We start from the raw sequence: 27,251 nt of genomic DNA, 5'->3' as shown, positions 1-27,251 counted from the left end.
ACAAAGGTTAATAAAGACATGTTAAATTTAATGGAAAGCTCCAATATGAGAAATTCTCTTTACCTATAGGTAATCGATTCTTTTTATTTGCTGGAGTGGTTGCTGGAGATAGCTGAGGAGTATTGTAAGGAGTCATTTCTAAACTGCTGCTTTTTCCTGGCTTGGCCTGGGGTAGGTTTGCCAATAAATTGTCAAGAGCCATTCTATCTTCTCTCAGTTGATCTCCAGACATCACACTCTTCATAAAATTGACCTGACAAAAATATAGGACATTAGCTAGTGAAATCAATATTTCAAACACAATATATATTTCTCATATAACGTACTCATCTATGTCTCTGCTTATGCTTAACCACAAGGCTTTTGAGAAAATCCTATTAAACAATAAAGGCATTACCAGAGTAATAAGCTGACTGTAGGTTATGTAAACCACAGTTCTGCTCAACCCTTCCAGAAGATTAACAGAAGACATTGGAGGGGTCTCCACTGCACGGCCCCCAATCACAACATCAAGGAAAGCAGCAACACAGCTCTGTTAAAACAGGAAAAGATCACAGTGAAATACTTCCCCTTTAAAATACTAGAACAAAATTTCTGATTAAGGTGGACAAGCACACAAGAAATTTAATGTCTCAAAAATCGTATTTTATCAAACATTGTTAAAAAGTAAACTCTTTATGTAACGATACAGAATAATCTCCAAGATATCCTGTTAAGCAAAACAAACATGACACAGAACAGTATACACACTATGCTCCCATTGTGAAAAGGGAGGGGTGGGATGAATGGGAGAACACAGTACATTTAGGAATTTCTTGTGTATATATAAGACCTCTAGAAGGAGACACAAAAGACATAACATCAGGAACCTTTTGGGGAGGAAATAAAGGCTAGAGATGAGAGGTGGAAGGGAAATTTCACTGTATAATCCTTGAATTTTAAACCAGATTGAATGTAAAACCTACTCAAAAATATGACTGATTAAAATTTTATTTAACTAAATTAACTGAACAATGTTATAAATGTTAGCTTATGGAATATACTTAAAATCATACAATTATTGCTGATTCATATATCTATAGATTTGATTTAGTGACAATCTTTTAAAAGCAAACTTTTTAAAATAAAATAATCTTGGCCAGGTGAGGTGAGGCGGGAAGACTGCTTGATCTCAGGAGTTAGAGACCAGCCTGAGCAAGAGTGAGATCCCATCTCTACTAAAAATAGAAAAATTAGCCAAAATTAGCCAGGAGTCTAGCCAGGAGTCTTAGTGTGTGCCTGTAGTCCCAGCTACTCAGGAGGCTGAGGCAAGAGGATTGCTTGAGTCCAGGAGTTTGAGGTTGCAGTGAGCTGTGATGATGCCAGTACACTCCACCCAGGGTAACAGAGCAAAACTGTCTCAAAAATAAAATAAAAATCTTAATAGCTCTTTGATTCTCATTATAATAGCATCTCCTTAATACTTCTGTGAGAGTTAATAATCTTTAGTGACATGTTTCTTTAAATTCTCCTGATCCAACATTGTAACTAATTAAAAGAACACCGAATTTAATTATCATCTAAGGACAAGATTTATAGCCAATAATTATGTTCACTAATACTTTGGCAGAATTTCCGCTAAATAGTATTTCACATAGTATAGTATTCATTCTTACTTTGTCAAATTTTCCAAGGCTGCTCTTTGTTCGAGGATCTCCCTCTTCAGACCCAGTCATTGCTAACTGCTGCAAAAGGCGGCCAACCTGCAACCCAAAGCAGTGGTAAGGAGACATGCGCTATAGAGACTCACAAATTCCTCTCTATGAAAGCACTTATATTCTATTCTAAAACTCTGTTTCATATTCACATTCACACCACTTGACTGGGCATACAAAAGTGGGTGCCTGATAAAACATGTATCTTGTTTATGTCACCTTTTATTATTTTTAGGTTAAGAATTATAGAGAAGAGGTAGAAAATTTTACTTTGATTTCTCTTCAACACATATGATTAAGATTAGGAAATAAAAGTACAATACATTTGTTTCTGACATTGTATTTTTCACGTGTTTAGAAATTTTTAAATTAATTGTAAAAGCTGACTCACTCATTAAACTACTTCAAGTTAAAATTAAGTAATTAAGGTAATTTAGTGCATATATACAACATGTCTGGTACATAGGGTGGTGTATTAACATTTATGCAACAAAACATGAGTATTCACTGACACTAAACGAAATAACAATGAATAAATAGCTTCATGTTAGTTCAGCTTAGATTTTGCCACCAAATGAAATATAAGAAGACACTCTTAGTTTTCAATCATTCTGGATTTTGAAATTATGGAAAAGGGATGGTGGACTTGTTCTAGACAATCTAATCAACCATACATTCAAATGTGTGAGAATTCCACGTAAAAACTAACAAAATGTTTTATGGCTACAATATTTTAAAATCCCAATATTAATGGTTTTATTTCATAAGCAGCAAATATTTAGGACAGTTTGAGAAAAAAGAATGGTAAGATTGACTCAAACTCGTGTGAGAAAAAGAAAAAAAAGAGAATGGTAACAATATATGAATACTGTCATCATATTTTTTGTTCCCAGCCCAAGAGCCCAATCAACTGATTTTAAAGTGAATGTCACATTAATAGTAATAGCAAAACATACCTGCATCAGATTAAATCGTGCCACCTCATTAATAGGAGCATCAGAAATTATTCCATACTGTTCTGGATTGACCACTGCAGGACAAATGAAGCAGGCCAACAGGAGATCAGTACACATTGCCCTGACCTCCCCAACTTCCAGTCTGTCTACACAGGAGAGGGTTTTGTACATCTGTGACACGATCCACCTCAAACTATGTGGAAAGCAATACGTGTTCTGTTTGAGATAACCAATAAATTTGTTCACCAAAGCCACTAGTTTGGCTTCATTGGACTCTACCATCTCTTGAACCTTTTGCCTAAATCTATCTGAGCCTTTCTCCCCAAAGAGTTTTTCCTGTTGAGATGGGGAAAACCTCTCAATTAGCTTGTTTGGATCTGTTTCCAAGTGATCTTCATCTTCAACAAGCAGTTGCATGATTGGCTCATGTAAAGTAGCTGTGAGGAAAAGTTTGGCAGAAAACAGTCCTTCAGAAAAAAGTTTAAATAAGATACTGAAGGCACAAGTTCCTCTCCTCAAAAGTCGCCTGGGGTTGTCACTTTCTTTAAGTTCAAATTCAATCAAGTATCGCAAAACCTGAAGGAGGTAGCTTTCATCTTCTTGCATAATGCAGTTGCCATACAGGGAGGTAAAAACTGTGTAAATAACACTTTGTGTGTTCTCCTGATTAAGTTTCTCTCCAGCAACCAAAGAAGAGGCAATGAGACGAGGATTTTCCCTTAATCGACTCAAGAATTCTCCATAAGCAGTCTCCTGAAATCCCAACTGCTTATATCCATCAACAAACTGTGTATCTTCCAAAATCTTGGCATGTTGGCAACACTCAGCAGGGGAAGCCTCAGCACTAAAAAAATGAGCAAACAAGCAAAATAACCTTAATGGTAATAATGGTATAACACATACACTATACTGAAACAGGGAATGTGCATTGATTTAGTCCCAACCATGAGATCACTCTACTCTACACTGCTAAAGCCTTTTAGATTAACAGTATCCGAATGGGTAAAGGAAGACAAAGATAAAGGATACAAAGGAGGACAATTTCTTCATATTAAATCAGTTTCAATGAAAAGTGTCAATTTGTAGGTCCTAGCAGCTATTGCCAAGAGCCGCACTCTTATGGATTAAATTAAAAATTAGCTACAGTTAAACTGCTTATTTATGGACACAAGAAAGTTTACAAATATTCAATACTAAAAAATAATCAAAACTAAGTTCATATCAGGTATATTGTTGAACCTTTCATAACAGCAACATGTCAGTACGTAATGAGATATAGAATCACATCCTTCAACCATGATTTCTACTTCTGGAAACAAATTCTAATAAAATAAGCCCCAAAAGGCTGGGTGGTGGCTCATGCTGATAACCCTAGCACTCTGGGAGGCCAAGGCAGGAGGATTGCTTGATCTCAGGAGTCTGAGACCAGCCAGAGCAACAGGCAAGACCCCGTCTCTACCAGCAATAGAAAAAATTAGCCAGGCGTGGTGGCACAGGCCTGTAGTCCCAGCTACTTGGGAGGCTGAGGCAGGAGGACCGCTTGAGTCCAGGAATTTGAGGTTGCAGTGAACTATGATGATGGCACCACACTCTAGCCTGGGCAAGAGGGTGAGACACTATCTCAAAAAAAAAAAAAAAAACTAAAACTAAAATAAAATAAGCCCAAAAGATGGCAGAAAAAAACTACAACAATGTTCACCAGCAGCACCATTCTATTTTTGTTCAACTTACTTTTACTGAAGTAAAATAAAAGTATACAAATCTCAAGTGTTCAGTCTGATCATTTTTTACACAGCTACGGACCCATGTAACCACCACTCAGATGAAGACATGGGACATTTTAACCACCCCAAATGAATGTTTCCACATGCCCTTTCCCAGTCAATCTCACCCTCCAAAGCCCCAGAAGTAATCATTACTCTGATTTCTATCATCAAAGATCAGCCCTGCTTCTTTTTGAATTTCTTACAGATAGAACCATACAGTATGTATTCTTCTGAGTCTGGCTTCTTTTCTCAACATTATTCCTCAGCACCACTATTCTTACAGCTAAACATTGTTCCTCTCAGAGCAACAGAACAATGAGGTAGTAACAAAATAAAACATGTGGTTTCCAAAACTGAAATGTAGCTATATAGTAACAAAACATGGAAATGTATATATTAAATAATATTAGGAGGAAATAGAACACAGGATAATTTACTCTCTATAACAATAAAATTTGGCCAGGCACGGTGGCTCACGTCTATAATTCTAGCACTCTGGGAGGCTGAGGCAGGCGGATCACTTGAGGTCAGGAGTTCACGACCAGCCTAAGCAAGAGTGAGACCTCATCTCTACTAAAAATAGAAAGAAATTAGCTGGACAACTAAAAATATATAGAAAAAATTAGCCGGGCATGGTGGCGCATGCCTGTAGTCCCAGCTACTCGGGAGGCTGAGGCAGAAATTCGCTTGAGCCCAGGAGTTTGAGGTTGCTGTGAGCTAGGCTAACGCCATGGCACTCTAGCCCGGGCAATGGAGAGAGACTCTGTCTCCAAAAAAAAAAAAAAAAAGCAATAAAATTTTACATATACAAAGACACAAAACTAATTGGTGTGGTATAAAATATTAATGCTTAAGTTATAATTTTCTATATTAGTGCCTAAGTTAATAAAATAAATTATGTATGTATGATAAGCAAAGACTCACCTTAATGTTGATTTAAACCATGCGTGGTGTTGGAAATAGATTTGTTTATTTACAGTTAGCACAGAATCACAGTGGTTCACAAAATTTAAGATCTGAAAATCTTTTCTTTACCTGGTTATGATAAGCCGATCCAAATTTATTCTCTGCTGCTTCGCAATCCATGCTGTACGATACAACTTCTCAGCTGTCTTGAGTACATCTGCATTGAGCCTCTGAATGAGCTGCTTCTCAGAGTTTACGTATAAGCGTTCCTGCTTCAGGTGATGAGCCAGAGTATGAATATCCAGCTTCACCATCTTCAAATGTGGAAAAGGTACAAAGGCTGATCACTAAGAGTTAAAAGACAAAATTTAAAAGCTTGTGTCACTTGAATTATTTTCTGTTTTTTTCTTTTCAATCCTTCAAGACATCTGAAGCTTAAATTGTTTTCTAAAATCAAAAGGGGTAGAACACATTAAGAATTAGGTTACATTGAGTACTACTGTTAACTCTAATTTTAAAATAATCTGTATATTTTTTTATTGCAGAACATTACAGGTTCAATATAGAAAATTGGTAAATATAGATAAGCAAAACAAATAAAAAAAACTTTAGCTCTAATAAAGCCACTGCTCAGAGATAGCCACTTTAAAAACTGTGTATATCCTTCAAGTTCAGTGTCTATTTATTTATTTTTAATTTTTGCTTTTTTTAGAGATAGTATCTTGCTCTGTCACCCAGGCTGGATTGCATTGTCCCAATTACAGCACACTATCACCTCAAACTCCTGGGCTCAAGCGATCTTCCCATCTCAGCCTTCCAAGTAGCTACGACTACAGGTGTGCACTATACCATGCCTGGCTTATTAAAAAAAGTTTTGTTTTTTTAGAGATGGGGTCTGACGATGTTGCCCAGGCTGGTCTCAAACTCCTGGCCTCAAGCAATCCTCCCACCTCAGCCCCCCAAAAAGTGAATAGATTATAGGCATGAGCCACTATGCTCATTTCTTATTGATTCTACCTTCAAAATAAATCTTGGGCCAGGCACAGTGGCTCACACCTATAATCCTAGCACGCTGGGAGGCGAAGGCGTGAGGATTGAGGACAGGAGTTCAAGACCAGCCTGAGCAAGAATGAGACTCCATCTCTACAGGAAAAAAAAAAAAAAAAAAAAAATTAGCCAGGCGTGGTGGCACATGCCTAAAGTCCCAGCTACTTGGGAGGCTGAGGCAGGAAAATCTCTTGAGCCAAGGACTTTGAGGTTGCAGTGAGCTATGATGACACCACTGCACTCTAGCCTAGGCAATAGAGCAAGACTTTGTCTCAAAATAAATAAATGAAACAATAAATCTCAAATCTGGCTGCTTCTCTCTACCTCCATCACTAACTAACCATCATCTCTCACCCGGAGGTCTATAACCACCACCTCCTAACTGATCTGCCTGCTTCTTTTCTTGTACTTCTAGAGTCTGTTCTCTAAATAGCATACAGGAAACCTTTACACTTAAGTCAGATCACTTTATTCCCCTTTAGAAACCACTCAAAGGCTTTATTTTACAATAGAATGAAATCTGAAGGTTCTACATGATCTACTTGGCCACTTCTCCAATATCATTTCCTACCATCCTACTCTACTTCACATAGCTCCAGACACACCTGCCTCCTTGCTATCCCTTGAACAGGCCAAGTACACTCCTTTCTCAGAGCTTCCACATTTGCTGATCCCTCTCTGGAAGGCTATTCCTCCAGACAGCTGCAAGGCTAGTGCCTTCACTCCATTCAGGTCTCTCTACTCAAATGTCTATTTAGAAAGGCCTTCTCAGACAACTCTTTCTAAAATAGAAAATATCACTTCTTACTCCCTCTTTCAGCCTTTTTAAAAAGCACTTGCCCCTATCTAGCATTATATTACAAATATCTACTTCCGTGATAATCATACTTGTTGTATGCCTTCTCCACTAAAAGGTAAATGCCACCAGAGCCAAGCCTTGTCTGTTCTGTTTACTCAGAGCTGTAATCTCAGGGGCTACAAGAGGGCCTAGTTCGAAGCAGGAACTGAATAAATATTTGCCAAAGAAATGAATGAACTCACACTATTCTTGTTTATCTAGTAGCTAAACAAACAGATACAACTAGCATACATATTTTAAAGCATTATTATTTAAGCAATACCCTTGAACCTAGAATGCCTGCCAGACCACAAATGTTTTATATCAACAATAGAAACACCTGTGGCACAGATGACAGAACATGATACTGTGTGTCCAGACAGCAGATAGTCATTAAGTTAGAAAAGGATTTCTTGGCTGGGCAAGGTGGCTCACGCTTGTAATCCTAGCACTCTGGGAGGCCGAAGCGGGGGGATCACTTGAGCTCAGGAGTTTGAGACCAGCCTGAGGGAGAATGAGACCCCGTCTCTACTAAAAATAGAAAAATTAGCTGGGTATTGTGCCTGTAGTCCCAGCTACTCAGGAGACTGAGACAGGAGGATCGCTTGAGCCTAGGAGTTGGAGGCTGCTGTGAGCTAGGCTGACACCACTGCACTCTACTCAGGGCAAGAGTGAGACTCTTGTCTCAAAAAAAAAAAAAAACAAAAAAAATAAAACCAAGAAAAAGATTTCTCAGTTGCTGTGAGCTAGGCTGATGCCACCACACTTTAGCTCAGGCAACAGAATTTCTCTCAAAAAAAAAAAAAAGATTTCTCAGGCCAGGTGCAGCAACTCACATCCATAATCACAGCACTTTGGGAGGCTGAGGCAGGAGGACTGCAAGAGGCCAGGAGCTGGAAACTAGCCTGATCAACATAATGAGACTTTGTCTCTACAAAAAATAGAAATATTAGCTGTGCATGGTGGTACATGCCTGCAGTTCCAGCTACTTTGGAGGCTGAGGCAGGAGAATAAATAGTTTGAGGTCAGGAGTGTGATTCCAGCGTGAGCAAGATCCCATCTCTACTAAAAATAGAAAAAATTAGCCGGACATGGTGATGCTTGCCTGTAGTCCCAGCTACTCAGAAGGCTGAAGCACGAAGTTTGCTTGAGCCCAGGAGTTTGAGGTTGCTGTGAGCTAGGCTGATGCCACGGCACTCTCGCCAGGGCAACAAAGTGAATTGTCTCAAAAAAAAAAAAAAAAAGAATTAAACATGTGGTAGCAAGTGGAAATATACTTAAAGCCATCTTTAAAGAAATAGATTTATCAATTTTAAGTTTCAATTTCAGCAATTTTTAAATTTTCTTATGTTAATATACTACTGATAACTAGGAAAATTTCAGGTATCACCACATAACCTGAATTTAATCGCTTTCAAAACACATTCCTATACCTTATGGATTCCCCAGCAAACTATGCAAAGCTATTATCCTAAATCTCCAGCACTAGGTCCTCACATGGCTTTCCTCTGAAAAGATATCACTAAGTCTGCTTCATAAAGATGATTCTCTGTTGAATTAGTCACAAAAGCATTTGCGTACCTTAAAAAAATTAGTGGCATATATATATAATAGTCTTATTAATTCAGTTTACAGAAAATGCACAGATGGCTTTGTAGACTTCCATGTGGAAACTCTAGAGGGCTCTAAGTCCACAGGCTAAGAACAGAATCATTGTTCTAACGGTTATAACCATGAAGAAGTATCTCATAACAGTGAGAAGTTATGGTTTAACTAAGAGAAGTATCACAGTTAATGAAAACAGTACTGAAATGGGCTGTGAAAAAACTATTAATACATTGTTCAGCTGGGCACAATGGCTCACACCTGTAATCCCAGCACTTCGGAAGTCTGAGGTGGGAGGATCACTTGAGGCTAGGAGTTTGAGACCAGCTTGGGCAACACAGTGAGACCCCATCCCTACAAAAAAATTAAAAATTAGCTGGGCAGGAGGCTGAGGCATGAGGATCGCTTAAACCCAGGAGTTTGAGGCTGCAGTGAGCTATAATCAGGCCACTGCACTCCATCTTGGGTGACAAAGCAAGACCCTGTCTCAAAGACAAAAAAACCCCAAAACTATATGCTTCATTAACTAGTTCTGTTACCCTGTGCATATAATTATATTCTCTGAACCTCAGTTTTTTTTATACATAAAATATGGACAAAACTTCTACATTTATTTTCTGCCTCGTACAAGCAACATAGTAGGTGCTAGGAAAACAAAAAAAGGAGAAAACCTAATCTGGGCCCTCAAGAATTTTCTTAACTTGTAGAACGAGGCAGGCATGCAAACAAATGGTTGCCCAAAAATATTATAGGTATCATGCTAGCAGTCTGTACAACCTAAAATAGAAGAGAAGGAATATTGGGAGGTAAATTCCTAAACCTAGACTTAAAGACAAGTATTTGCAAAAAAGAAAAGAAGAAGAAAGAGAAAAAAGAAGACAAGTATTTGCCAGACAGGTAGGGGCAGAATTCCAGATAGAAAAAATTAATCAAGCAAAGGCACATATATGTAACATAAAGTATATTTAGATAATGCAATTATTGGGAATGAAAAGAAAAAAAGAAAAAAAGGGAAAAAAAGTATATTTAGAGACCCATACAAGGCTTGCTACATTTTGGGGCCATGTATGTTTCTGAGTGTTAAGAGTGAGGATGGGGGGAGGGGAGAAAGTGCATAATGAGAGATAAGGCTACCAAGACAGAAGGTACACAGAAGTCAGAGTTAAGAAACTTGGGGCCAGGCATGGTGGCTCACAACTGTAATCCTAGCACTTTGGGAGGCTAAGCAAGAGCATAACTTGAGGCCAGAAGTTTGAGACCAGCCTAAGCAAAAACGAGACCTCATCTCTACAAAAAATAGAAACATTAGCCAAGTGTAGTGGTGCATGCCTGTAATCCCAGCTACTTGGGAGGCTGAGGCAGGATTGCCTGAAACCAGGCGTTTCAGGTTGCAGTGAGCTATGATGACACCACTGCACTACAGCCTGGGCAAAGGAGCAAGACTTTTTATATGCTGTAGAGATGAGAGGTCTTGCTGTGTTGCCCAGGCTGGTCTTGAACTCCTCACCTCAAGAAATCCTCCTGCCTCAGGCTCCCAAAGTGCTAGGATTATAAGCATGAGCCACTGTGCCCAGCCCCCACCCCTGTTTTTTTAGAGGGACTGGGTCTTGCTCTGTTGCACAGGCTAGAGTGCAGTGGTGATCACAGCTCACTGTAGCCTCAAACTCCTGAGCTCAAGCAGTCCTCCCACCTCAACCTCCCAAGTAGCTGAGACTGCAAGTGTGTGCCACCATGCCTGTCTACTCTGTTTTTGCATTTTTTTGTTAAGAGACAGGGTCTCATTATGTTGTTCAAGCTGGTCTCAAACTTCTGACCTTAAGAGATACTCCCGCCTCAGCCTCCCAAACTGCTGGGATTACAGGCTTGAGCCACTACGCCCAGCTACAAAATTCTTTACAAAGCAAAATGCTCCAAATAATTTTAAATTAACTTATATTGTCATAACATATTGAAGAAATTTGTTACATCTCAAAAAAGAGTCCCTGCTTTAGAGTTTTTCATACATGTTTACATGTATTTTCATAACAATTTTCATTGCTACAAAGATTTTTTAAATGTAGAAAATCAACAAATAATTGCTAAAATTTATGTATTCTTTGCACAAAATTATTAGTGAATTTTTTAAGTAACCAGATAAATTCTAATGTGGATTTGCCTACAAGACAAGCAGTGATGTAGTTATATTGCTATAATGGGAGAAAAACATAAGAGAGACTGTTCTAGATTAAAAGTGACTAAAGCAATATACCCAAAGGCAACGCATGCGTCTTAACTGACTCTTGACTGGCGTTGGAGGTTGGGGTTAGACAAAAGAAAAGCCACTTTAGGGACAACTAGAGAAATTGAAATATGGACTGGATATCAGATGCTATTAGAAAAGTATTGAAATTTTATTAGGTATGATACTGGCATTGCGGTTACATGGGAGAATATCTTACTTTTAAGAGATGTGTGTTCAAGTATGTATTTGGAAATGAAATATTAGGGTCTGATGAGGTGGCTCACACCTGTAATCCTAACACTTTGGGAGGCCAAGGCAGGAGGATCGCTTAAGGACAGGAGTTTGAGACCAGCCTGGGCAACAGTGAGACCTTGTCTCTACAAAAAATAAAAAATTAGGCCGGGCGTGGTGGCTCACGCCTGTAATCCTAGCACTCTGGGAGGCCGAGGCGGGTGGATCGCTCAAGGTCAGGAGTTCGAGACCAGCCTGAGCAAGAGTGAGACCCCGTCTCTACTAAAAAATAGAAAGAAATTATATGGACAACTAAAAACATATATAGAAAAAATTAGCCGGGCATGGTGGCGCATGCCTGTAGTCCCAGCTACTCGGGAGGCTGAGGCAGTAGGATTGCTTAAGCCCAGGAGTCTGAGGTTGCGAGGTTGCTGTGAGCTAAGCTGACGCCACGGCACTCACTCTAGCCTGGGCAACAAAGTGAGACTCTGTCTCAAAAAAATAAAATAAAATAAAATAAAAATAAATAAAAAATTAGTCAGGCATGGTGGTGTGTGCCTGTAGTCCCAGCTACTGGAGAGGCTGATGCAGGAGGATTGCTTGAGCTCAGGAGTTTGAGGTTGCAGTGAGCTATGATGACTCCACTGCACTCTGGCCTGGGCAAAAGAACGAGACCCTGTCTCAGAAAAAAAAAAAGAAAGAAAGAAAAGAAAAAAGAAAGAAAAAAGAAGTATTAGGATGTCTACAAGTTGTACATGGTTCAGAAAAAAATAAAAAGAGATTTTTAAAATGAAACAAAATGTAAACTGCTGAGCTGAGCGGATACAAGGTGATCACTGTATTGTCCTTCAATAGTCTTTCTGTATTAGAAAAGTTTCATAACTAAAACACAGGGAAAAATATTTTAGAAACTCTAAAATTGTATTCTTCTTGCTGCTTTGATTCAATGTAATTCAACAAATATATTACTGAGTTTTGCTGGAGCCCAGCCAGGTCCCCTAATCTCAAGGAGCCCACAGTCTAATTATGCCTGGTCAAGATAGAAAGGGAACATAAAATGTTTTCAGTGACACAGCCAATATAAACTAATTTATGCAATTTAGAAATTAAAATCTTCGAATATAACTTCACTTAAAAAAATTAACACATGAAAGTAATGCTCACTTAATGTATACAAGAACTCACCTTCTAAACCATCTAACAGTCCCAAATATCTTCAAAGACATTTTTAATGAATCTAGAACATTAGATAAACTTGCTAAACACCTTTTTTCCTTAATCAAATTCAAGAATCATAACCTTTATTGCTTTCCTTTCTATAATAAGCTGTTCAGAATGCTGTCAAAAAACAGATAGTGGCTTACCCTGCAAAACAATACTTAAAAAAGAAAATCACTGTATATCTGTATAATCCTTTCATTACCACACAAAGATAGGAAAGTACCAGTAAACCACTGGGTAAAATCTAAGAGATTTAAAACATGAATTAACTCTGACCTATATTTTTGCCCACAGTTTGCCTAAATTAAATTCATACTCTGAATACTATTTTTTACAATATCTAGCATATGCCAATCTCTATCTCTCTCTCTCATTAGACTGTAAACACTGACTAACTCACCTACGCATGCATCCTAGCATAACTGATGGCAAGTAGGAGAAACTCAACGTTTACTGAACTCAATCCAGCTAGCACCAAGTCTGTTGGCTGACACATTTTGAAAAAAATAATACCACACAGCCATGAAATAATAACTAACAGATCACTACTTAAAAACAATAGTTAAGAAACATGGTTTAAGAACTTTAAAAGTAAAGTCTACAAAGTTGTTCTGTTTTTCTAAGGTACTACTGTGACACAATAGGAGTTAAGAGTCACCAGCAATAGCTTAAATAAAATTTAGACATGAATAAGTAGGAACATTTTACCATACTGAAGACAAAAGGAAAGCACAGACATTAGCAAATAAATGAGTTTGTCCCCTGAAAAGTAACAACAACAATATCAACATCAAACAATAATGATATTGATATCAAACTTTTATTTAGGACTTAGCATGCCAGGTACTCTACCCTGCTTTTCCTCATTGAATCTGTACAAACCTTACAACTAGGTGTGCTCTCACTACCTTATTTGACAGCTAAAAAGTGCTGGCATACTTAGTGAGTAGCTAAGTGAAGATTCAAACAGATTCAGTTCTGTCTGACTCCAAAGAAGTACTTGCTCTCAACCAACTAATCTAAACATTTTGTTAGTAACATCTTCTTTAATACCTAGTTTTGTTAAGAATTGACTCCTTAAAGTTCCTGTTACCTATTGGTTTTTATAGAACTTTATTTGGCTTCTGGCAACATCTACTTCATTTCAGTTTATACTCAAATGCCATACAAAATGCAGGTACCCTCATCTCTTGGCTGAGCTTAAATTCTTTACTTCCTCTACCTGCAAAACATCTTAATACCAAGACAGAATCTCAGAATTGGAAAAGCTATGCTCACTGAGTGCAGTGGCTCACACCTGTGATCCCAGCACTTTGGGAGAATTGCTTAAGGCCAGGAGTTCAAGACCAGCCTGGGCAACATAGCAAGACCCTGTCTCTAAAAAAATTTTTCTTAAATTAGCCGGGCATGGTGGCACATGCCTATAGTCCCAGCAACTCAAGGGGCTGAAGCAGGAGGATCCCTTGAGCCCAGGAGTTCAAGGTTACAGTGAGCAATGATGATACCGCTCTACTCTAGCCTGGGTGACAGAGTGAGACCTTATCTCTAAAAGAAAAAAAAAAAACAGCCATCTTCTCTAATTTAATTCAATTCAACAAATATTTTCTGAAATGTTTTCACTATGGCAGGCACTGATAATACAGTACAGAACAAAACAGATACAGCCTCTGTCCTCATAAAGCTTAGTCAACTGTGAAGCCTGGAACCAGTAAATTACAAGTAACTATAAGCATGATAAAAGGGGAAATAAGAGTCTAATCACCCAAGATTGAAAAATCTCCAAAACAGAACATAACAATTTCCCTTCTAAAACCAGCAACTGTTTCAGACCTTTCTATTTCTGTCATGCATAGACTTCTAGTCTCAAAACTCAGGACTCGTCCTTTTCCTCAGCAGCAAGTCTGTCACCAAATTTTACTGTGGCATATGTCCTTTTCTAATTCCTCCACAAATAACCAAATTCAGTACCAGGAACCCACAACAATTGAAAAAATTTCCTAACTTATTCCTATGCTTAAAGTTTCTTCTCTCTCCTACCTCTCCTACAATGACAGATTGGTATTTCCAAAGCAACACTTTTATATAAACCTTCCCAATCCTTCCTGAATCCCCTTTAAAAGCCATTAATGATTTCCTAATAGTGCCAGAATATACTAAAACATCTGCAGAAATCAGGAGGAAGCCTATGTGCTCAATTAAGACCGGACTTGATTAATTCTCTATGCTTCCAATATCAGGAGTCAAATGGAAGCCCCAGAAAACTCTGCATGTATCTGGCAAGAATATTCAAATCTCTTCTCCATTCCCTCAGCCCTATAGCCCACTCCATCAAACTCTACCCTAGACCACCAGGTCTTAATTTAGTCTGCCCTTCATTTCTGTTTGTGTCAATCACAAGCAGCCCCAAATTCCCAGGTCATCCTCATCCTGCAGAACCTGAGCTCTAGACAGCTTTGTATATCACCTCTTCAATCCTTTTCACAGTGGCCCCAAGAACACAAGTTCAATTATAAGAAAATCTTCTATAACTCGAACCTCTTCTGGAAAGGTTCCCTTTACCTTCTTGCGTTAAATGAATCCTGGCTTTCCCATGGGAACATATCTTCCTCTATACACCTGTCAGGTATAGCTGTTTTCTCTTCTACATCCCTCACACTATGGAACCACTTTGACACCCTTCTCCCTCCCCTCTCCATTAAAAAAAATCCAACTTTGCCAGACATGGTGGCTCATGCCTGTCATCCCAGCTACTCAGGAGGCTGAGGTAGGAGAATTACTTGAGCCCAGAAGTTCAAGGTTGCAGTGAGCTATGCTCATGCCACTATAATCTAGCCCAGGCAACAGAGTAAGACCCTGTCTCAAAAAAAAAAAAAAAAAAACCCAAACAAACAAACAAAAAAAACAAAGATAAACATATCGCAAAATCCAGTCGTAAATTATCATTCCTCCTCTTCTTGACCTAACAGAAGTATTTGAAATAGTTGACCTCACTCCTCCTTGAAACACTTTCTTTGACTTCCAGGATACCACATTCTCATGGGTTTCCTCTTGTCTTCTCCATTCTGTCTCCTTTCTTATTGCCCCCCTACCACCAACTCCCTGATTTTGAAACATTGGGAGGCTGAGGCAGCAGGATCGCTTAAGCCCAGGAGTTTGAGGTTGCTGTGAGCTAGGCTGACACCACAGCACTCTAGCCTGGGCAACAGAGCGAGACTCTGTCTCAAAAAAAATAAAATACAGTATCTATAAGTTTCATTAAAGACTTAAAAGAAGGCAGGGCACAGTGGCTCACGCCTGTAATCCTAGCACTCTGGGAGGCCGGGGCAGGATTGCTTTAGGTCAGGATTTCAAGACCAGCCTGAGCAAGAGCGAGACCCAGTCTCTTTAAAAAAAAAAAAAAAAAAAAAGACTTAAAGGTAAAATAAAAGTGTTCACAATTTTCAGTTATTCCTTAATTGGAGGATAATGTCCAAACTCCTTAGCTTAATAGTTAAGGAATAATCTTGCCGCAATCTAACCCCCCCCAACCCTAATTTACACTACTTCCCTACATAAACCCTCCTACTCCAGCCAAACTGGCCTTCTCATTTTTACTTTCAATTCATATTCTTGTTTATTTTTATATAAGATCTCATTTTCCTTTCCAACCACACAGTCTGCCCAAATGATAAATCCCAACTCTGAACTTTTGAATCACTGATTATCCATATCACTAATCTAGAACTGCTTTTTTTTATTTTCATCTTTAATGTCTATATCCTATCTTTCCAGCAAGAATCACAGGTGTCCTCAAAGGCTGAGAGCACCTCTTAGACCTCTGTATCCCCAGGCACCAATACCAAGGCCAAACATAAGAAGCTCTCAATATTTTATCTTTGCTAATATTTGCATTGTCAAAAGTTGCACTGTGTTCACAACTAATGGGTGTGGAGCACACTGTGTGAGGGATGGGCATGCTTGTAGCTCTGGCTTGGGCAGTGCAAAGGCAATATATGTAACCAAAATGATTGTACCCCCATAATATTCTGAAATTTAAAAATAAAAAAAAGTTCCTCTGTGAAAAAGAGCATAAGTAAAATCAAAGAATTTTTAAATTAGTGTGAGGCATACCTAACAATAACAAATAAATTTTTTTCCTGAACTCTGCAAGCATTTTCCAAGTTAGATAATTTCTTTTTGAAGTGGTCAAAAACTAGACTTTGAAAATCTATAATACTAAGTTCAGCACTACTTACCACATTTCTACAAAAATAAAATAGGTTATTCCCATGCATACTAAATCAGATTTTGAGGAGTAAGTTTAAGCTTTTCAACTCAATAACAGTGATCACTATGAGCTCAATAGAGACATTTAATGGCAGAGACAAAGCATACTGGATTTTATATCCTGCCACAGTGCTATAGAGTGGGGGCTAGCAAAATATGGTTTTTAGGACAAATTTAGCCTGCTATCTGTATAAATAAAGTTTTATTGGAACACAGCCATGCTCATTTGTTTATACATTATCTATGGCTACTTTCATGCCACAATGGCAGAGCTGAATAGTTGCCACAGTCCTTCATAGTTCACATGGCCCACAAGACTGAAATGTTTACTATCTGGCCCTTTACAGAAAAAGTCTGCCAACCCCTGATAAGCAAACATACCTACCCTAACACAGAACATGGAGAGGAAGCACAGCCTGATAAGGTAAAATTTGTGAATTATAAAATACAGTCATGTGCCACATAACAACATTTCAGCCAATCACGGTGCAACTACTGGTGATCCCATAAGATTATAAGGGAGCTTTTATGCTATATTTTGACTGTAGCTTTTCTATGTTTAACTATGTTTAGATACACAAATACTTCCCATTGTGTTACAATTGCCTACAGTGTTTGGTACAGTAACACGGTGTGCAGGTCTGTGGCCTACTAGCAATAGGCCATCCCACATAGCCCAGGAGTATAGGAGGCTCTACCATCTAGGTTTGTTTAAGTACACTCTATAATGTTTGCACAACGATGAAATCACCTACTGACACATTTCTCAGAACGTATTCCTGTCATTAAGCAATGCATGACTACACATTAAAAATGCCAAGGAAGAGAAGCATATTACAAATGTTAATAACTAAACCTAAATGAATTCCTGTGGCTCAAGAGAAGGTATCTAAAGTAGGAAAAAATGATTTCAAACTTTTTATGGGATAAGCATCACATTCCAAGTTTTCACTGTTGAGAATTTCTTACTAAAGGCATCCCAAGTTAATGATATGTATCCAATAGTCCTAAGCTCTAAGTTAACAGCTAGAGTTCAAATAAACAAACTAATCTTTTTATTAACCTAATGAACTCAGAAATAACATTATAAAAGTCAGTAAGAGAAAACCACTTCCTACTTTCTTATTTTATACAGACACTACTTTAATTAACATAGTGGAAAGATACTAAAACTGGAGCCAGGAGATCTAAGGAGTTTAAGACTGAGCTCTGACACCTACTGGCAACATGACCTATGGCTTGTCATTTCACCCAAGTTTCTGTTTCCTCATCTTCAAAATTAGGATAATGCCCTTATCGACCTCACATGCTAAATTGTGAGATGAGCAAAGTGTAAATGACTGCACAATGTAGGACATCATTATTCTCATCAATTACAAATTTTTATCATTTCACTAGGACAATGTGACAGACTCCATGTCCACCACACGACAGAATTGGCCAAAATGAACCTTTTCATAAAAGTAAGTGGGACCTGTAATCCTAGCACTCTGGGAGGCTGAGACGGGCAGATCGTTTGAGCTCAGGAGTTCGAGACCAGCCTGAGCAACAGCGAGACCCCCATCTCTACTAAAAAAATAGAAAGAAATTATCTGGACAACAAAAAAATATATAGAAAAAATTAGCTAGGCATGGTGGCGCATGTCTGTAGTCCCAGCTACTTGGGAGGCTGAGGTAGGATGATCGCTTAACCCCAGGAGTTTGAGGTTGCTGTGAGCTAGGGTGATGCCACAGCACTCTAGCTCGAGCAACAGAGTGAGATTTGATGTCAAAAAAAAAAAAAAAAAAAGTAAGTGGGAAATATCAGTCGTAACTAAAGACGTAAGACAGAATACTTTCTAACATTGTGGAACCTATACTCCTAAAAGACTTACTAAAAGTGAAATTAAAGGCCAACTATCTTTAATCTAAGAGTATTATTAGTAACATAATATGCCTCACCACACACACAGTATAGCTTTGAAATTTGAAAATAAAGTGTCATTTGCTAATATATTAATGTGGCTATGTTAAGATAATCCAATTAAAAATTACACAATTACAAGTAAATGTAATGTAGTATGCTGAACAGAATCCTGAATAGAAAAAAAAATTGGTAAAAACTGAAGAAATCTGAATAAAGTATGAAATTTAGTTAATAACGTATCAATATTGGTTCACTCATTGCAACAAACATTAATGGGGGAACTTGGTGCTGAGTCTATAGGAATTCTGTGCTATTGTCTCAGTTTTTCTGTAAATCTAAAACTGTTCTAAAAAATAAAGCCTAGGCCGGGAGTGGTGGCTCATGTTTGTAATCCCAGCACTTCAGGAGGTCAAGGCAGGAGGAACACTTAAGGCCAGGAGCTCAAGAGCAGCCTGAGCAACACAGAGAGACTCCATCTCTACAAAACATTTAAAAATTAGGTGGGTGTGCCTGTAGTCCCAGCTACTCAGGAGGCTGAGGCAGGAGGATCACTTGAGGCCAGGAATTCCAGGTTGCAGAGAGCTATATTCATGCCACTGCACTATATCCCAGGCAACAGAGTGAGACTCTGTCTCAAAAAAACAAAAATAAAAACACTCCATGATTCTCTATATAGATCCAGGCTCCCCAAATGCTTCCAGAACATCTTGCTCACATTTTTCTCTCTGCAACTCACTGGGATTTTCTGTGGGCAGGTGAGCCTAGATAGTAAGATAGTAACCAGTATTGTCAGTAGTATATCATCTGCCTTCTTCCAATCTGAGAGCACAGGATTAAAATTGGAAAGGTTAGTGAATACTCAGGATTATCATCTTCCTCCCAGTCAGTCCCACACTATTTAGTTAAGGTCCTTACCACCTCAATAGTCTCCTTTCTGGTCTCTCCTTGCTGTTGTTGAACAATTTTCCTAAAGCACAAATCTTGTCAAGCTACCCTCCATTGCCAACAAGATAACATCTGTGATCTACTACATGGCATCAGGCCTTCAACTATGAGGTCCCTATTTTACATCTTCTACCTTATCTCCCACTATTTCTCCATTTCCCCAAATCAGGTTACTGTCATACTATATCCTAAAGTCTCCAACATTTGCAAATGCTACTACATATGCCTGGAAGGCCCATATCTTCCAGTGAACTCAGATTTATCTTTTAAGGCCCAGCCCCCAAATCTCTTCCCTGTGTGAAGCTCTTGGGAGACTACTCCTGCCAACAGAGTACACCCCCTCCTCCCTTATGACACTAAACAACCCTTAGTGAGAAAGTTACTACATTTTCAAGTCTCTTTCAGTCCTACTTACAACATGGAGGAAATCTATGTAAGGCACTTATTTGTTTATAGCACTTCTCTAACACTTGCTAATCTCTCCTTTTAATAAAGGATAATAGTCCTCAAACTCAGCACCTTCTGCAAACAGTAGCTAGCTAGGTTTCAATAACATTGTTTTGTTTTTATATTTAAACTGCCTTCTACTTAAGGCAGCTGGCCTTAAGTGATGCTAGCCTTCCATTATGGTAATAACATAAAGCTTCTTTAAAAATATTTTTTAAAACCTATTGCTTAAAAAAGTCCTTAAATAGGCCGGGCGCGGTGGCTCACGCCTGTAATCCTAGCTCTCTGGGAGGCCGAGGTGGGCGGATCGTTTGAGCTCAGGAGTTCGAGACCAGCCTGAGCAAGAGCGAGACCCCACCTCTAAAAATAGAAAGAAATTATATGGACAGCTAAAAATATATATAGAAAAAATTAGCCGGGCATGGTGGTGCATGCCTGTAGTCCCAGCTACTCGGGAGGCTGAGACAGGAGGATCGCTTGAGCCCAGGAGTTTGAGGTTGCTGTGAGCTAGGCTGACGCCACGGCACTCACTCTAGCCTGGGCAACAGAGTGAGACCCTGTCTCAAAAAAAAAAAAAAAAAAAAAAAGTCCTTAAATAAATAACAATTTCAAGTAGTACACAGATTTGGGAAAAATCATGATGTTATTTAAGGATTACATGTAGGAAAGATTTTCATATACCAATGCCTACATCTTGACGGAACTGTCATTTACTTTTTTTTGTTTATTATGCACACATTTTTCTTCACAGTATTTATATAATATCCATATGAATGTGATAGGGCAAAAAGGACAAGACTGCCATTTTTTAATGACCCATCTCTTGCATGCTGTCAACCAAACAATTTTAATGTGAGCATTCTAATTCCCACCACTTTTCTGGGATCTAACCAATCAATACAAGAGATGGGTGTCTCTTACAAATATTTGTTATAAATATATGTTGAATTACGATGATTTGTCTCCATTTGTTTCCCCTTATAAGATTTATCTCCTCAGTGCAAGAACAGTTTCTTACTCATTTTATAGTTTTCCTAATTACATGATCCAAAAATTGCCAGGTATTAATAATATAATGAAATAATGAGTTCATTTTCCTTCCAAAAAATAGACAGAAAAGCACAGTAAGCTGTATTTAACACAATTCTTTCACTCATTCATTCAACAATTGTTTATTATTAAATACCTACTATGTGCTAGTCTGCTCTTGAGGGGCCCAATCCCTTAGGGCTTAGGGAAACATGACATTTTGATGACAATTTCTACTGGTTTTCATAGACCAGACTTCTAAATACTCTCTGGTTTATTTTTTTTTCACCTCCTTAAATGTATTTCTAGGTATCTTTATTTATTTATTTATTTGGAGACAGAGTCTCTCTCTGTGGCTGGGTCTAAAGTGCAGTGTTGTCATCATAGCTCACCGCAGCCTACAACTCCTGGGCTCAAGCGATCCTCCTGCCTCAGCCTCCTGAGTAGCTGGGACTACAAGGCATGCACCATCATACCTGGCTAGTTTTTTTATAGTTTTTGTGGAGACAGAGGTCTCACTTGTTGCTCAGGCTGGTGTCAAACTCTTGGCCTCAATCAATCCTCCCATCTCAGCCTCCAGAGTGCTAGGATTACAGGTGTGAGCCACTATGCCCAGCCCACTCTTTATTTAGAATCCTTTGCCCATTCCTTTCATTGGCCAGTTAAATCACAATTAGGCATCAAGCTGAAACCAATGAGCCTTTACAGACCAGTCCCTTGATTCAGATACTTCCTCATTTGGGCTCATCTCTTTCATAGCATCTTACATTGTATGCAACAAAATGCTGTTTTTGTAACAAAACTCCAAGTTCCCTGCAGCAGGGACATAGTCATCTTAGTATCCCCATTATCTAGCATAGTGACTGGTACTTAGCAGATGCTGAATAAATGTTTGAATTTATAAAAAATTAACTAAAAATGACTGAATGATGAAGAGCAATGCTCCAGTCAGGAATCAGCCAAGCTGCTGCTCAGTTCCAAAATGATTAAAAAACAGTAAATAAATTTAAGTTGAAAATAACTTCTAACTTTCTAACGAGCATATTTGAAAGAATTATTAATGTATCAGAAAAGACAGTTCTTCACAACTGAGAAATGAATATTAATGAGGAAAAAAATTGAAACAAGTGATACTTTAATTTCTTTCTTTAATTGGTATATTTGAAATAAGAGTAACACTGCAGTAAAAAGAACAGACTTAATACCAACTATTCCTGCCTGGCATAAGTACAAGGAATTGAAAGGCACATTACTTTGAAGATACAAGTAATATAATGCCAGATAGTATTTAGAATTTAAATTAATACTACAACAGTCTGCTTGTGATGACATAGGAATTCCAGACCATAGTAGAAGTAAACAAATAATTTCCAAACAGAGAATTGATTTTTAGCCCCAATACAATTTTCCAGAGCTAAAGAAGATAGACTAACCACAAAAATAATGGAACTTGGGCCAAGCACAGTGGCTCACGCCTGTAATCCTAGCACTCTGGGAGGCCAAGGCAGGTGGACTGCTTGAGCTCAGGAGTTCAAGACCAGCCTGAGTAAAGAGCCAAACCCATCTCTAGTAAAAATAGAAAAATTAGTTGGGTGTCGTGGCACGTGCCTATAGTCCCAGCTAGTTGGGACGCTGAGGCAGGAGGATCTCTTTGAGTTCAGAGATTGGAGGTTGCAGTGAGCTATGATGACATCACTGCACTCTATACCCAGGGCAACAGAGCAAGACTCTGTCTTAAAAAAAAAAAAAAAAAAAAAAGAAAGAAAGAAAGAGAAACTCATTCATAATAAATAGTTTGTGGGTTAAGCTCAGATTTTATCAAACAGCTGAACTGAGACGATATCAAAACATGTGAACAGCTAATATGCATTACTTAGGGACTTAGTAAATACAAATGTTTCCTCACTATTCCAATTCAAAAACTTTGACTTTTTATATTACCTGAAATCATTAGATTGGCAATATTACACAAGAGTAAGAGGGCTGGGTGTGGTAGCTCACACCTGTAATCTTAGCACTCTGGAGGGCCAAGGTGGGATGACTGCTTGAGCTCAAGTGTTTGAGACCAGCCTGAGCAAGAGCGAGACCCTGTCTCTACAAAAATAGAAAATTTAGCTGGGCGGTGTGGTATGCACCTGTAGTCCCAGCTACTTGGGAGGCTGAGGCAGGAGGATCACTTGAGCCCAGGAGTTTGAGGTTGCAGTGAGCTATGATCACATCACTGCACTCTACCCAGGGCAACAGAGCGAGACTCTGCTCAAAAATAAAAATAAAAATAAAAGATTAAATTTGAAAAGCATTAAGTTAAACAAGTTATGGTACATCCAAACCATGGAATACTCCATAGTTATTAAGGAGACAGAGTTACATAGAAAGATGTCCACTACATATCATTAAGTGAAAAAAGCAAACTGTAAAACAATATGTATAGTAAGATCCTGGAGGCAGTACAGGGGTTAAAAACAAACCTTGCAGCAAGACTACCTGGGCTCAAGTCTAAACTTTGCCATTCACTAGTTGTGTAATCTTTGGCTAGTTACTTTACTGCTCTATGCCTCAGTTTCTTCATCTGCAAATGGATATAAAAGAACTTATTTCCTAGGGTATGTTCACAGAATTGTAATAGTTAACTGAGTAAAAATGTACAAAGCACTAGCAAGCACACATAATGTTAACTATAATTTATGGTAAAAATTTCAAATCAAATAGTTTGTGCATGTATATGAGGGTAAGAAAAACTTTCATTTTTGGCATTATTTTTGTTTTTTAACAAAGAACATTTATTACTTTAGTAATTTAAAAAAAGAAAGAAAAAGTATAATAAAAATTTGGCACTAAGATCTTTCCTGCTGAAGATCTGCTAGCACAATTACCGAAACACTCAGGAACAGACAAATTATGTGAATAACATAATAAAAATGTGAAAATTTTCAAGCAGCAAAAGGACACAGTATTTAATTTTCCAAATAAGACACAGTTCAACAATGACAAGCTACACACCAATAAGCAAAACTGCAATGGCATTATAACACTATCCCTTTATTTCCCAGAGGAAACAAATAACACAAAAATATCCACCTAATCTAGAAATGGGTATCAGATAAACCTCCATTAATTTTATCAGTCTGAAATAAAATCTAATTTCCTCGAATTCAGCAATCTCTAATGACAACTCTGTAAGATATATACCTCGTATAAATCGCAAGAGGAAGATAAATCAAGTAACTAACAATCTAAAATCCTTGAAGATTTCACCACCCACATGTTTTGAGGAAGCTTTGGTCCCCTAGATAAATTTAGCTTCTTCCATAAATACAGTGGGTGTGCAAAACAACCAAATGAAGGAGCAAAAAGAGAACTTTGAGCTTCAGCTGCATTTTTGCTGAGCTGTAATACTGGTAAAGCCTGTTTCAAGATCCAAGAGTCCATCCTCAAAATTAAAGAAAGCACATAAACAGCAGACTGTGAAGTACATTTCATCACATTTACCAAAACGGTATTTCATAAAAATTATGAATATTCATTGAATATCAAACTTCAAACATGACTACCATTAACTGTGCTCCACCCCAAAGAAACCGCCTAGACCACAATAAAATATCTAGCTAGCTAAAATAGTTTTTCAAAAAGAAATCAACCATTAAGATGTCTCAATAGAATTAGGAAATTTGTAATTTCAAATAGTTTATATAGTGTCTAAGAAAAAGAGAAAGAACCCAATAAATGTTAGCTATTACCATTACTATTATTATGACAATGTTTTGAAATAACAGAACAGAAACTTATTCACAGAAAAGCTTAATAAGTCACTTTCTGTCAGAATCCAAGTTGGCCCATCACAACCTTGAACAGTTAGATATTAAAAGGCACTCTGTTTTAGAGGAGTCAAAGCTAGATTCCTTGGATTCTAAAGGAAGTAATAAAGAGGAAATAATTTCTGCAGAAAGAATTCATCTATTCTTTCTTAAGTTTTCTTGGTACAGAAACCTGTATTTGTAAACATTTAGCAATTCAGCCTTAACTGCTATGACTTTTAGACCTAATGTAGTTTTTTTTTTTTTTTTTTTTTTTTGAGACAGAGTCTCACTCTGTTGCCCAGGCTAGAGTGAGTGCCGTGGCGTCAGCCTAGCTCACAGCAACCTCAAACTCCTGGGCTTAAGCGATCCTACTGCCTCAGCCTCCCGAGCAGCTGGGACTACAGGCATGTGCCACCATGCCCGGCTAATTTTTTCTATATATATATTTAGCTGTCTATATAATTTCTTTCTATTTTTAGTAGAGATGGGGTCTCGATCTTGCTCAGGCTGGTCTCGAACTCCTGAGCTCAAACGATCCGCCCACCTCGGCCTCCCAGAGTGCTAGGATTACAGGCATGAGCCACCGCGCCCGGCCCTAATGTAGTTTTGTAGGGTAGTAAAGTTTTATAAATAATGGAAGTAAAATCAAGGAATTGATAGAGTTCTTCATTAGAAAGTGAAAGGAGACAGTTCAGAGTAGGTTGAAAATAGATAAATTTAGCCTAAGTTCTAAAAATAAAAAAATACAAGTATTTGGTCAAAATTAAGATTGCTTGGGAGGGCAACATTTGACTCTAATCCTGAAAAAGGCTGGTGGCATACCTTGAATAATTTTTTTGTTTTTTAAATTTTCCAATAGAAAAACCATGGTTCAACCCTTTCAAAGATTCACAGAAAATAACTAACAAACTACAAATGAGTAAGAAAAAAAAGAACTGAACATGTTTGACAACATGCTTTCCACTAGTCTACAGCGTGGGTGTACTGGCATTATATGGGAGCAAGACCAAGCAAGCACCTTTTCGGACAGACATCTTAGATTAACCAGCAGACAGACAGTATGCCTGTGTTTACTCTTACAAGAATATGCTTAAAGCCTTGTATTTTTGAAATGATTTACAAAAAAGGTATATTAAAAACAATTTTGCCACATTAAATTATACTTTTCTTTCAGATATCTAGTTCATCTTCAAACCAAAAAAGAAAAAAGACATTACAGAGATTCTTATAAAGTCTGTTTTTTTCTTCAAACATTCATTTAACCATTTATTCATATCCATTAAATATGAGAAATTAAAGGATCAACAGATATTTACTATTCCTCTGACCATTACATTGCAGAGTTTCAGCTTAGTAACAAAAAACAACTGCCTTTCTGAAAATACTTTAACAAATTCATAATACATATTGAAACATATCCGGAAAAATTAGAAAATATAGGTAAGAATGAAGAAGGAGGCCAGGCGCGGTGGCTCACGCCTGTAATCCTAGCATTCTGGGAGGCCGAGGCGGGTGGATCGCTCAAGGTCAGGAGTTCGAGACCAGCCTGAGCAAGAGCGAGACCCCATCTCTACTAAAAATAGAAAGAAATTATATGGACAACTAAAAATATATATATAGAAAAATTAGCCGGGCATAGTGGCGCATGCCTGTAGTCCCAGCTACTCGGGAGGCTGAGGCAGGAGGATCGCTTGAGCCCAGGAGTTTGAGGTTGCTGTGAGCTAGGCTGACGCCACAGCACTCACTCTAGCCTGGGCAACAAAGTGAGACTTTGTCTCAAAAAAAAAAAAAAAAAAAAGGAATGAAGAAGGAAATTTTAATTACTTATAATCTCATTAAATAGAAATCAAACAGCTTGATGCCTAAAACTTCTAAAATGTGTATACAATACAGAAATTACTGGTTCTAACCTAGTTTCTTTATGAATTAAAACATCTTGAAAAGGATTACTTAAGGAGCTAAAGTTACAAATAATTCTATGCAAACACAAGTTTGGGCAGTTCAAATGTAAAAATTATGTAATTCAAATCCTTCTTGCCTAAGTAAAAATTAATTACAGAAAAGGAAATATGCGTAATGAAAAAATAGAAAGGCTCCACAAAGTTGAAGGGAAAAAAATATTTAGTTAACCATTTGAGAATTTTTTTTCAAGTACCAATGTCTTTCCAAAACAAGTAGGAGGGATTCCACCACTTATCTCAGGCTTTGGGGGGGGAAAAAAAATCATACTTTACCTTTGAGATTCCTATAATGTGTAACCAGCTCTCCCCAATACACTCACTCCTAAAGGAGAAGAAAAAAAAAAAAAAAGGGAAAAGAAGAAAGTAAATGTCTTACCACCAAGAATGTATCTACTTTTCCTCTTAAACTTTCTGC

At 38.0% G+C, this 27,251-nt stretch overlaps 1 protein-coding gene across 4 annotated transcripts in view; it reads right to left on the bottom strand.

The window, feature by feature from the left end:
• GAPVD1 (GTPase activating protein and VPS9 domains 1) overlaps positions 1–27,251 on the bottom strand; it is a 74,261-nt gene that overhangs the window by 40,594 nt on the left and 6,416 nt on the right. For all 4 annotated transcript variants that reach the window (XM_069476780.1, XM_069476782.1, XM_069476781.1 and 1 more), the window contains exons 2-7: positions 27,110–27,158; positions 5,452–5,669; positions 2,651–3,494; positions 1,656–1,742; positions 398–532; positions 64–253 (exon numbers count right to left, since the gene is read on the bottom strand). In XM_069476780.1, coding sequence (XP_069332881.1) covers positions 64–253; positions 398–532; positions 1,656–1,742; positions 2,651–3,494; positions 5,452–5,636 — 1,441 coding nt within the window. In that variant the 5' untranslated portion in view covers positions 5,637–5,669; positions 27,110–27,158. The remainder of the gene's footprint in view (positions 1–63; positions 254–397; positions 533–1,655; positions 1,743–2,650; positions 3,495–5,451; positions 5,670–27,109; positions 27,159–27,251) is intronic.

Source organism: Eulemur rufifrons, chromosome 7 (assembly GCF_041146395.1).
Source record: "Eulemur rufifrons isolate Redbay chromosome 7, OSU_ERuf_1, whole genome shotgun sequence".
NCBI classification, from domain to species: Eukaryota; Metazoa; Chordata; class Mammalia; order Primates; family Lemuridae; genus Eulemur; species Eulemur rufifrons.
This window is presented reverse-complemented; position numbering and strand designations above follow the sequence as displayed.